The sequence below is a fragment of the Gadus chalcogrammus genome, unplaced genomic scaffold (genome assembly GCF_026213295.1).
Source record: "Gadus chalcogrammus isolate NIFS_2021 unplaced genomic scaffold, NIFS_Gcha_1.0 GACHA065, whole genome shotgun sequence".
Taxonomy (NCBI): Eukaryota; Metazoa; Chordata; class Actinopteri; order Gadiformes; family Gadidae; genus Gadus; species Gadus chalcogrammus.
Window position 1 is genome coordinate 285778 of NW_026613500.1, and position 12039 is coordinate 297816.

Sequence of the window (12039 nt, forward strand, 5' to 3'; positions counted from 1 at the left end):
CCCCAGGTGAGCAGACTGTTATGCCATGCAAGATGAAAGACCTCAAGTTTAGTCGAGCGCCATTGGCGTTCAAGGAGTGCGCGTTTCTGCATTAAACCAGGGGGCTGGTTTTTTCAATGTTCGTTTTTTAGTTACGTTCGGAGCAACTGAATCAATGGCAACAGACAAGGCAATGTTGAGGTCATCAGTAAGGCACTCCACAGAACCACTATAGTTACAAAGAGGTGCAAGTGAACCAGATAACTTATCTGCCATAGCTGTAATGGTTGCAGGTGTGATGCGGCGACAGCTGAAAGTAGCTTGCTGATCGTCGCAGGGGCAGGATACCACCACCTGGAAAGTGAGCAAAAAGTGGTCTGATAAAGCTGAGGTGTAGGAAGAGACCACTAGCTGTGAAATGTCTACACCGTGGGTCAGAACGAGATCCAGCGTGTTTCCACCGATGTGGGTTGGGTGCTGGACGAGCTGTTTGAAGCCAAGTGTATCTGTAATGGACAGAAAAGCCCTTGCGAGGGCATCAGATGGGTTATTCACATGAATGTTGAAATCCCCAATAAGCAAAATATTGTCTGAGTATGTAGCCAGATCAGTTGCAAAGTCAGAAAACTCATCAACAAAAACTGAATACGGTCCTGGGGGACGGTATACTACAGCTAAAACGAAAGAGTCTGGAACTCGTTTCGCTTCTCGGGGAGCTGAAGTGCAGAGCGCTAGCACCTCAAAGGATCTGAAAATATATCTATTCTTTGGCTTTAAATTAAGCTTAGAATTAGATATCAGGGCTACTCCACCACCTTTCTTAACTTCTCTAGATACTTGGGTGCTAACGTAATGGGGTGGAGTAGCTTCGTTTAGGGCTAGAAACTCATCTGGCTTTAAACAGGTTTCACAAAGGCACAGTATGTCGATCTTTTTATCAATAATTAGATCATGGACCAAGAGCGGTTTAGATGAAAGCGACCTTATGTTCATGAACCCTATTCTGAGTGCTTCCATTTTATTATTTTCAGAGGGAGTCTGGTTAACACTCAGCTCTGAGGCGATCAGTGGGATCGCCAGAGTTCGACATACTGGTCGCGGCCCTCGCCTGCGGGTTTTACACCTTGAGACAGTGTGAGGCCGCCCCACCGTACATATAGGTACAGCGTTAATTTCAGAGGGAGTCTGGTTAACACTCAGCTCTGAAACAATTGGTGCAATAGATACTGGTTCAGCTAACCCATCTGCTGTTCCAGACTCTGCAACGTAAACTATCATGTGGCTAGCAGGTTTGCTAAACTCCTGCAGCCCAGCGTGCTGTGAGTGGATGAGTCACGCCTGACTAAGACATCTGTCTATGTTTTTTGACATAATTGAGGAGCCTAACCCAGTAGGGTGTAGGCCGTCTCTCATGAGCACACCAGGGCGACCCCACAGGGAGGGCCAGTTATCTATGAAACCAAAGCCCTGCTCTGAACTATATCGTGACAGCCAGCGATTTAGAGACAATAATCTACTATAACGCTCATCATTACCCTTATCGGGTAGAGGGCCAGAGAGAATTAATCGATGCCGACACATCTTTCTGGCGAAGTCACAAAGCCTAGCATTGTTGCTTTTTGTGACCTCAGTTTGTCTTGTCCTAGCATTGTTGGTGCCGACATGAACTACAATGTTGTCGAAACTAGTGTCGGTGTTTGGTGCATCTAATCTAACTCTGTATGTGGTCTGACCGCATGTCAGCACCCTAAGATTAGCTTCAAGCCCCACAGAGAGGTACAGCCACAGGGGGGAGCAGTAAACCAACGAGAGCCCCAGTCTGGAGGGGGCTCAACAGGACCTCTGAGTCCACTTCAACGCTACTGCTGCCACAGCTGCTGCTGCTGTCCTGAGTGCTGTGGACACTCGTCCCAGGACGAGGCGTCCCGGGATGAGGTGTAGAAGGTCTGCCATGAACAGAAAGGATGTTTCCATGTGCTTGTTGTGCTTTACCTAACAGTGCCTTTGTTTGGCTTTCGTTGTATACAGATTGTTGTATTGATGCGTTACATATCTTAAGTATTTATTTAAAGATTGTGTACTAATATAACAGAGACAGTTCATTCAATCTGACTTGTTGATTGATTGTTGTACCTATCACCAAAAAGGAAGCGAAGGGTGGTGTTTTAGGGACTTTTTTGATCACATTCATATATTAGTATTAACCTAGTAATGTTCAAAATGTTAATAGTTATTTTACATTCAAATTTTCATTATTATTGTTTGCTTCACATAAACAAAACATACAACTCAATTTATTTTGTTTGTCACAATTCTACTGGACAATCTTGAGTAAAATGGCATGTCATTAAAATATAGTTGTATCAATTGAAAATAATTATGTGCGATTGCTAAATTAAAAAATGTGGTAGTATGTCTGTATATATGGTAGTAGCCAAGAGTAAAGCCAGTAAATGCCTACTATTGTTGTAGAGATTCCATTAATGAAAAAAAGAGAAAAAAAAAAATAGATTATAATTTCAATGGAGTTTTTATTTATCTGCTTTTGTGTGCAAATGTAAGCAGTTTACCAAAACTACGCCTCAAAACTAGGAATAAAACCACATGATATTGGGAGCAGAGTTATTTTTTAATTGAAGGTCAGACAGGGAACATCTTTAACATCTTTAACATCTTTAACATCAGGATCCAACTGCCGAAAATCTGTTGTATGTTCACCGGGATGGGACGGAAGTAGTGGACACCTTACAGGACTCGGGACCAAAGCAAAATATGCTTTCATTTGCATATCTCTGAACACGCTTTCAAAATCGTTAAACACATTCATCACAAGACGTGTCCACAGAAACAGTTTTATTGAGGGAAAGACAATCCCCAGCGCCCTTGTCTTGTGGAAACATACGGAGAACTGGGAGAGATAATGTAAACCCAATAAAACTGCAAACGTAGACTATGACCTTAATCCAAAATCAATGTTCTAAAAGCTAATGTCACCTTGTGTTTTACAGACCGTGTGCTTACACAGACGATATTGTACACTTACAGGTATCGAAAAACCCCAAATCCCCTCATGACTTTTCATGATCTTTTGAAGAAACGTAGCGTTGAAAAACCTGGGATGGACAACAGTGGACCGCCGTCATTGCAGCTCTCTGCTGCTCACTGCTAGCAGCGTCACTACACTCTCCACATGTTTCACAAATAGAGTTTGGAGAGACGTTGTCAGTGTCTGTATGTTGCTTAAATTCTCCAAAACAGTGGGCGCTAAAGATCAAAGCATGGCAGACCATTGCATGCAATGAGCTCGAGTTGAAAAATAATAATGCTTACAGCACCTGGTATTCCCAGGCGGTCACCCAACCAAGTACTAACCAGGCCCGACCCTGCTTTGCTTCCGAGATCAGACGAGATCGGGCGTACTCAGGATGGTATGGCCGTAAGCAATTATTAGCATACCATATTACCATATTAGCATTTATACAGGAGGAGCACGTAAGGAGTGAGAGCGCTGCCGTGGCCAGAGACGGGACTTGTAGGCTACTGAAAAAATGATTAGATCCATAATGAATGAAAGAAATGAATGAATGAATACGTTATTCCAGACTCAGAGTTACATATTTGAACGCAATGCATTACACTGCTTGGGCGTCATCGTTTGCGTGATCTTTTGAAGAAACGTAGCGTTGCAAAACCTGGGATGGACTGCAGTGGACCGCCGTCATTGCAGCTCTCTGCTGCTCCCTGCTAGTGTGGTAGAAATTAACCTTACATTTTATGTTAAACTATGATTATTATTAGGCCTACATATCATATAGATACTTTAATAGTGGAAAATAGCTGATCATCTCTGCCCTAGATGTTATGTGCCATGTGGCGCCAGTGAGTGGGTCCAGTCCATTCCCACCTGATGTGCCATGTGGCACCAGTGAGTGGGTCAAGTCTATTCCCATCTGATGTACTCTCTGAAGACAATACTTACATTCACACGTGTGCATCATCTCTGTTTGTATAAGGATAATATATGTTCTAAGGTCACATTGGGATCCAGAAGACATGAGAATATGCTGACATCCACACAGTATGACCCAGAAAAACATGCTATCCACATCAATATTTGATGAAAGTCCAACTTTGTATTGTGTAAGGATTGGGGATATAAGGAGCTTCACTACACTGTCCACATGTTTCACAAATAGAGTTTGGAGAGACGTTGTCAGTGTCTGTATGTTGCTTAAATTCTCCAAAACAGTGGGCGCTAAAGATCAACGCACGGCAGGCCATTGCAGCCAATGAGGTTGAATTGAAAAAGAAAAAAAGCTGTTACGTATTTTAAGAATCTAAGCTACCCACACATAGACCCAATGAAGCAGGACCAAACATATAAGCCGTAAATACTATACATAGCCACAAGGGGAGCAAGACCTTATTGAAGGCTGCTCCGCCACAGAAGGCATCACCTTTAGTTAGGCGAAGAAGCTGAAGCCATTACGTCACCCCGGGCCACGCCCACTACATAGGCCACGCCCACTTGACTTAGTTCTACCGAGACTCTAACCACGCGGTCTCGTCGAGATGCAATACAAGCTGGATGCAGGCGCCATTGAAAGGAAGCCGGATTCCAGAACCAAAGAAGTCCTACAAAAGGACACCAACCCAGGGGTCTTACTCAACCAGATCCCTGTACGACAGTTACACGGTGATCTTAAGATTAGGAATAACTTATCTAAACTCCATCATGAACGGTTAGCCTTTAAAGTTGTCCATAGCATGGATACCGCTCGTCCACAGAAGTCCGGATTATCCAGGCCTGGGGATTCTTAGTAGGAGAATTCTGGGCTACCTGCCTCGTAGAGTGCGGAATAAGTCCACCCCAATAGAGGATCCTCTGAGGAACAAGCGGAGAAATGCATAGTTCAACAGACTCTCCAGGTACCATAATACCAAATAATGAAAGATAAAATTATTTCATCTACAACTATGAAATTACAATATTTTAATCAAAGTCTTCACGTAATCTATGGTTAATAATTGCACACTATTTCACAATTAAATTACATAAGTACAACTAAATGTAATCCAGAATCCTCCTATATTATGATTGACATATACGTGTTTCGTTTTTCATCACACGATCGGGCTATGTGAGGGAAACTCGATTATTACAATATATCACCTACCAGTTAATGGTCAACATCCAAAAACGCCAGCCGTACGTACCCCGACTGTCCCCCGACTGACAACGTCTCGGTAACAACAGAAGTATGATGCCTAATATTGATACATCGCTGATTTTCTAATATTAAATTACTTTGAATAATGTTCAATTTAAGTTTTGTATCGTTGTATGTTTCCCATGTGGTCTTGTCACCTGTTGACTTCTGCAGGGGTCGTTCAAAAAATCCTTTGAGGTTAGTGTGAAACCTCAAGTTCTCACTTCTGTTCCTTTGATGTCCTGTGTTGGTTTGGAGCTCCGTATCCTTGATCCCCAGGAAGCGCAGAGACGCAAGTGATAAGGTGAACGCCAACGCAACCCCATATTTATGACATCTTAAAGGGGTAGTTCGCGAATTTGGACATAGGGCCTGATTCCCAAGTGAGCTTGGCGTATTCACTCATGGAGCAGTTTTCAAACACATTCATACAGTCTTCTTGGTGCAGAGGTTTTATTTCTAACATATTCCTATAAACGACATTTAATCTCATAGTCTGTGTTAATTGATTTACCCCGGTGTACTTGTCGGTATCTGGTTAAGACGTTTTTAATAGCGGCTGCATTGCCCTTGACCGATTGGCGCTAGCCTAGCACTGCAACTCCTGCAACTGTAGGACTGACTGAAATGTTTGAAAACTGACCCATCTGTAGAATACCAATGTCTCCTTCGGGAATCGGCCCTAGTCCCCAAACCCGACTACCCTTCTAGGATGATGACTTAGATGACCATATGGTTTATCCAGGTCTTTGGGTCTTGTTGTGAGGCATGCTGTCTCTCAGCACACTTCTGATGTGTACAGAACTCCTGGCCACTCGCCGGACCCTCTGCGGACCCTTAGAAAACTTGAAGGGCCTCCGCAGGAAGATATCCCATCTGAGGTCTCAAAATTGTTGAACTAATATGCTTATTTTTAGGTCTGTTGATGCATGTTATGACTGCATCTTCGTTCTTGCTTTCTTGAAGAATGTGTATACTAGATATTCAAATGAAAGCTAAAATAAGTAAAAATATAAAATGAAAACAAATTGGTGGCATTCATATACCAGTGTGAATGTCCTCTTGTGTGTGTCAGAGCCACCAAAATAATGGAGGTTACTCGGTCTGTTATCCTACACGGGGGATATTAAAAGCAGACCACATATAAACACTAAGATAATTAGAAATGGTTCATTATAATTAACTTGCAATAACATCTTGCTTCAACACCAATAACTTCTGAATTTTTTCTTTAGGTTCAGTTCTGTGTTTTGTGTTTAGTCACATGTCACACCCTTTATTGTAATACCCGACTGTGCATATTGTTGTGAGTTCGGATTCCTCTTATTCTCAACCTAGTTTAGACAGTTTAAACTTGACCTGGCTCATTGATCCCATACGTCAACACCCGGAACTCTATTGCAGCCATTGCAGCCAATGAGCTCGAGTTGAAAAAGAATGAATGAATGAATGAATGAATGAATGAATGAATGAATACGTTATTCCAGACTCAGAGTTCCATATTTGAACGCAATGCATTACACTGCTTGGGCGTCATCGTTTGCGTGATCTTTTGAAGAAACGTAGCGTTGCAAAACATGGTATGGACTGCAATAGGCAGCACGATGAAGCCATTCATAGCTATTATTTCTTTAGAACAACATGATCAGGGGAGAGCGCGAACGCAGTCCCCCCCAAATTATGCAATCGAGATTCCCACATTTGGGGAATTCGCACGGGTCAGCAACAGCCTCAGTGCAATGGCTGAGCCTCGCTATGGGTGAACCACCTTCTTGATCATGGTATCTCCCTAGTCACTTGCCAGGTAAGTATGAGTTGCACACGTTCAGGTGGGCTGAACGATGCCCACGCGTGTTCTGAGGGGAAAAACGGTCTGTCTAGTTACTGGACCAGATGAAATGAGACGGAGAGGTAATAAAGTCTGTCGGCACGAGGACCTTGGATTTATTAAGTAAAGTGGCAACGGTTATACAGAGTCATAAAGCGTGAGAAATCGAATATGTCTAAGTCCCTAATCAGCGCTGATGGTTCGTCCAGAGCTTCGCCTCCGTGGAAGGTCTGCTCCAGAAGAAGGTGCAGAGTCCCTGTGTGATACAGTTTTATGCTGTATCCTCCTCTCGATGAGGTGTGTGTGCGTTTGAGGTGCGTGTGGTTCTGTGTGTTTTTGCTTGACCTTGGCTCCCAGGCCCTAGTATATGCATGTGTATCTTCTTGTGTTCTTCCTAACGGGGGAGTGCCCCCGAAGTGTCTCCAGTGTGATAAATTAAAACGGGGGAGCGCCCCCCCCGAAGTGTCTCCTGTGTGATAAATTAATGTAGCTCTCCCGTTCTTGAGGATGACTGGTGCATTGTCTGAGTGTCTACCATTTGCCTGGAGGAGAAATGGGGCCTTCGGCTCCGGCCTTGACCTGACTATATTATCATGCTTGTGTTATGTGTTCGTTGGGTTAGAGCAAGAGTTGACTATATTGTAATGTGTCTGCCATGTAGTGATGTTACGTTTTGCGTCGAGGCATCGAGGCGTGTGTCGAGTATCTCGGCTCCTCCCCCAGCGAAGCTCCGCTTCGAGTAGGATTCACGTTGGCGAAATGACGTAGGGTGTGACGTTCGAGGCTTCGCCTCGGGCTACTGCTTCGAAATATGGGTTCAGTATTGGCGGGAGATTTCGACTATAAAGATGTCCCGTATACGATCACAACCTTGTGGTATATTCAATATACCACTAGTCTGTGATCGTAGTAGTTTGAGCATTGCATTTTCTGTAGTATCAATCGAAACATCACGTTCATTATTCATCATGGAGTTTGCCAAAAAGAGAAGGTTTTCCCCTGTTTGGGAGCATTTTCATCTAGTTGCTCCCAATAAGGTTTCAATAACCACTGTCCAGAACACTTTAATGGCTATTAAATTAATCAGTCCTTCTAAGTTATCATGCAGTGTGGGTCGGCTTAGCTTAGGAGGTAGAGCAGTTGATTTGTAACCAGTAGGTTGCTAGTTCAATCCCCAGCTCCTCCTAGCTCAGTGTTGTTGTGACCCTGTCACTTTGCTCCTGACAGCTGACTGTCGCCTTGCATGGTTGACTGCCGTCGGTGTGTCAATGTGTGTATTTACCGAAGTAGTCGCTTGGATAAAAGCGTCTGTTAAGACACACTTTTGCCAAATGATTTATTTTCTAGCATGAGCTCTGTGCCATTTTATGAATGTCACACTCACACACATGTATCATTGAAATGACTTCAATTCTCAAATGATTTAATGTATCGGCACACGAGGCAAAAATCACATTTTGGGTTGGGTTGTCATAATTTCATTCACCACTAGATGTCCCTAGCGTACTCATTTGAAGCTTCGAGCACGAACCACTTTGGTGGTTCATCTGGCTTTGAGGCTTTGAGGCTTTGACGTTTCATGAGGCATCATCTCGGCACCACTACTGCCATGTGATGTGCTCATCAGGCTAGGGTAGGAGTTAGCTATATTTGTAATGTACATGTGATGTACTCAGCAGGTTATTTTTCCCAACAGTTCCCGTGGAGAACGGTTGCAAAGCATTCGGAGATGTCTAGACTTTAATAAACACTGTAGACCACCGGTCACACGATGACAGGCGAATCTGAAATCAGCGAGATGGAAGCATTAACGAAAGGAAACCTGGAGATCCGAGTTATCGACACGCCACAGAAAGAATCCTTTTTTCTTTCTTAAACAACAGAATATCGTTGGAATAATTGTAAACAGTGCGTTTATGAATTGTAAATGACACTTTATTGTCTACAGGCGGACGGGTGTACTCTCAGGAGGAGTTTAGTTTTGTTTTTCACAGTGAGAGAGGGGTGCACCGGTCCTGGAGGTACTGCAATACCAGGTCGATGCGTGGAGTGGACGGGGCAAGCCCCTTTTCCATCTCCCAGTTCCAAAAATCAATTTAATATATGGTCCCCGGGTAGGGGACGTATCAGATATTAAACTGATAAGAACAGATACTACACTTGATCTTAGCCAAAAGGCCGAGAAGCGATGCCTACACACGCTCAGACCAAGAGGCGACGTTCCCAGACACGTCGCTCCACGTGGCGGTTTAACAGACAACGAAAAAAAAACAAAAGAATGACCAAGCACCCTGTGTGCGTGTTTGTGTGTATGTGAAAGCTGAAGAAATAAACCGAGGTCGCTACATCTCTTTGCTGCTGCCTGCTGGCAGTCTCACTAGGCCGTCTGCATGTTTCACAAATAGAGTTTGGAGCAGTGGAGGCTTCTATAAGACCACAGGTGAAGCAGTGCTTCACCAAAAAAATGTTAAAAAATAAAAAACCAACAATACTATCGAATACTGCCAAAATGGTGGTGCCCACGATTTCCCCGCCCCAACAACGTCAACACCCGGAACTCTATTGCAGCCATTGCAGCCAATGAGCTCGAGTTGAAAAAGAAAATAGCTTACAGCACGTGGTTTCACTCAGGTAAATTGTATCCCCTTCACCGTTTGCTAGTTGACAATTAGACCTTTTTGTTAAGGTTTGTATTAAGCTGTTTCGATTTTGTAGAAAGAGAAAAGATTTCCACCGTGTCATAACACGGTCGTTGTGTATAAAGGGAAGACGTAGCGGTTACGTTTTTAGCTGCTGGGTTGACTTCAGTCAACCTATCGCCGTTTTGTCTGCGAGCAACCATATTACTCGTGGGTGGTCTCCTTTTAATCGTGGTAATCTAAGCTTTCCAACGGTGTATGGCATGACTATATGTACCCAGGGGTCGTTGAAATAATAAGCTGATTAATGTGTGTTTTGTGACGATAGCTAGGCGCGGCTAACGACACTGTTTACAATGTGTAAGGGCATACGTCGCATACCTGCAAACTTGTTGCTTTTCGGCGACAATCAACGTTTTCTTGGACAATTTGATGTGGATATGTGTTGATTTGGGTAAATGTGACTGTTTAGACAACAGCTGATGCGAGAGTAAGTGTAACATAAAGCAATTTGGCGACCGTGTTAATCTCTTGTTGCATGGGATGCGCTGCATACCTGGAAACAGTAGCTGATTTCTAACAACATAGATAACAATCTGGCGAGCGTGTTGTCCACCTAGGCTAATACACCAACAGCACATTTCTGTATAATAAAGGGCTACATATTGTCAATCTAAATGATCTGCTTGTTGTACTCATTTATTCATGTTTTACTGTACCAGATGGAACATGGAGGAGCCTACACATCAGTGCACCGTGTGCGACAAGACATTCAGTGAAAAGTCCAACCTGGCGAGTCATCTGAAGATCCATGCCATCGCCAGGGAGACCTTTACCTGTGATGTCTGCGGGAAGAGCTTGGCCACTAAACCATCGCTGGTCAGCCATCAACAGCTACACCAGTACCCCAACATCATTTTGTACCGGCAAGGAGAGGCCAGGCTGTACTGTACAGAGGCAGCAAGGTCTGTGGCAGAGGCCCGCAGCAGCACTGTTGTTGACCCTAAATGGCTGGATCTCAAGACAGCAGAGGCGGCTGCCAAGAGGTCGGGGGCTGAGCTGTGGAAAGGTCAGCTGGTCCTCACGTTCGGGTAGTACGCCGGTCAGACCTTCAGGTGGCTTGTGGAGAATGATGTCGGCTGGCTGGTGTGGCTGCTGCTCCAGTACTGCCAGCAGGGAGAGCAGAACGAGCTGCTGAAGTGGCAGAAGGAGCGACTGCTCCTTCGGCCACAAGGTGACTCCTCACCTGAAAGTGCTGTCGGACGCACCGTTCCCGGAGGCTCCTGCGCTGCCAACATCCCTCCCTCCGCCAGACCGGCCTCAGGTCCAGTACCGGCTCATCCATCACGAGGCTGGAAAGAGACGTGGTGAGAAGCGGAGGTAAGTTGTCATAAGCACTTTGTTTCACCTGTTGGCTGTGGAAAGCAAATAGCACACACGTCATATCAATACTGATCACATGTGTATTTTATGTTTCCAGATTATTTGTTGCTGAGCCACAGCCTGTGACTCCCGCGAACCGACCCGTTCAGCCCACTGGGTTGTCGTCCTCCACCCGGCCGAAGCCTGCTGCGCTCACCCCCATTCTGCCGAGGCCTTCTGCGCCCACCCACCTCCAGCCGAGGCCACCCGCTGCGTTGACCTACGGCCCACCCCCTGTGTCGGCAGCACCCATACTGCAGGTCTTCCCCGCACAGCCACAGGCCCCCTCCGTCCTGTTTCGTGGGACATCCTGCAGCCAGTGCTTTGTCCCTCCTGCACCAACAGTGAAGGCATTCATGCCTAACAAGTCCTCAAGGCCATGTGGGGCTTGCCACATGCCAAACTGTGGTGGACAGTGGAAGAGGTACAACCCTTTCAAGGACAAAGTGGCTGGAAGCATGCAGAAAATGTTTTCCTACTGTCCATCCACTAGGAAGTCCACTACCCCTGGCTTCGACAATGTGGTGTATGACAACTTTGAACTCTTTAAGAGTGTCGTGATGCAGAGTTGGAAAGGAGGACTGTGTGTGTGTGTGTGTGTGTGTGTGTGTGTGTGTGTGTGTGTGTGTGTGTGTGTGTGTGTGTGTGTGTGTGTGGTGTGTGTGTGTGTGTGTGTGTGTGTGTGTGTGTGTGTGAGGGCTGGGCGATAGAATCGATATTTCAAATAAGAGCGATATTTTTGCAAACGCGATATGAAAACGAGACCATATCGTCATATCGATATAATTTTAATTTGTGCGTTGTAAATTACAGCAACATTTGTTCCCAATAACATCCAGTTTCGAACCGCGCCTGCCGCCTGCTATTTTCGTACTCTGCTTATGTCTCTCCCGATCTGCCTCCGGCTCACACACACAGCCTCGCATGCCCCCCCGTCACTTTTTGAAACATGATCCGTGTT

General features: G+C 45.0%; 1 protein-coding gene and 3 non-coding genes across 4 annotated transcripts; 1 reads left to right on the forward strand and 3 right to left on the reverse strand.

Annotated features, from left to right (window-relative positions):
• Positions 1 to 3302: 3302 nt before the first annotated feature.
• On the reverse strand, positions 3303 to 3421 carry LOC130378091 (5S ribosomal RNA). The gene has a single exon (XR_008894488.1). It is a non-coding gene; the product is annotated as a 5S ribosomal RNA (ribosomal RNA).
• Positions 3422 to 6835: 3414 nt separating this feature from the next.
• On the reverse strand, positions 6836 to 7001 carry LOC130378097 (U1 spliceosomal RNA). The gene has a single exon (XR_008894494.1). It is a non-coding gene; the product is annotated as a U1 spliceosomal RNA (small nuclear RNA).
• Positions 7002 to 9016: 2015 nt separating this feature from the next.
• LOC130378103 (U2 spliceosomal RNA) lies at positions 9017 to 9207 on the reverse strand. The gene has a single exon (XR_008894497.1). It is a non-coding gene; the product is annotated as a U2 spliceosomal RNA (small nuclear RNA).
• A 304-nt stretch (positions 9208 to 9511) lies between these two features.
• On the forward strand, positions 9512 to 11515 carry LOC130378069 (gastrula zinc finger protein XlCGF49.1-like). Its single transcript, XM_056585014.1, has 2 exons — positions 9512 to 9703; positions 10379 to 11515. Exon 2 carries the CDS (start codon positions 10386 to 10388, stop codon positions 10749 to 10751), a length of 366 nt encoding a protein of 121 aa, XP_056440989.1. The 5' UTR covers positions 9512 to 9703; positions 10379 to 10385; the 3' UTR covers positions 10752 to 11515.
• Positions 11516 to 12039: the final 524 nt, after the last annotated feature.

What these genes read in the sequence shown, in the direction of transcription:
- LOC130378069 (XM_056585014.1), top strand. Translation starts at nt 10,386, where the DNA reads ATGGAGGAGCCTACACATCAGTGCACCGTGTGCGACAAGACATTCAGT.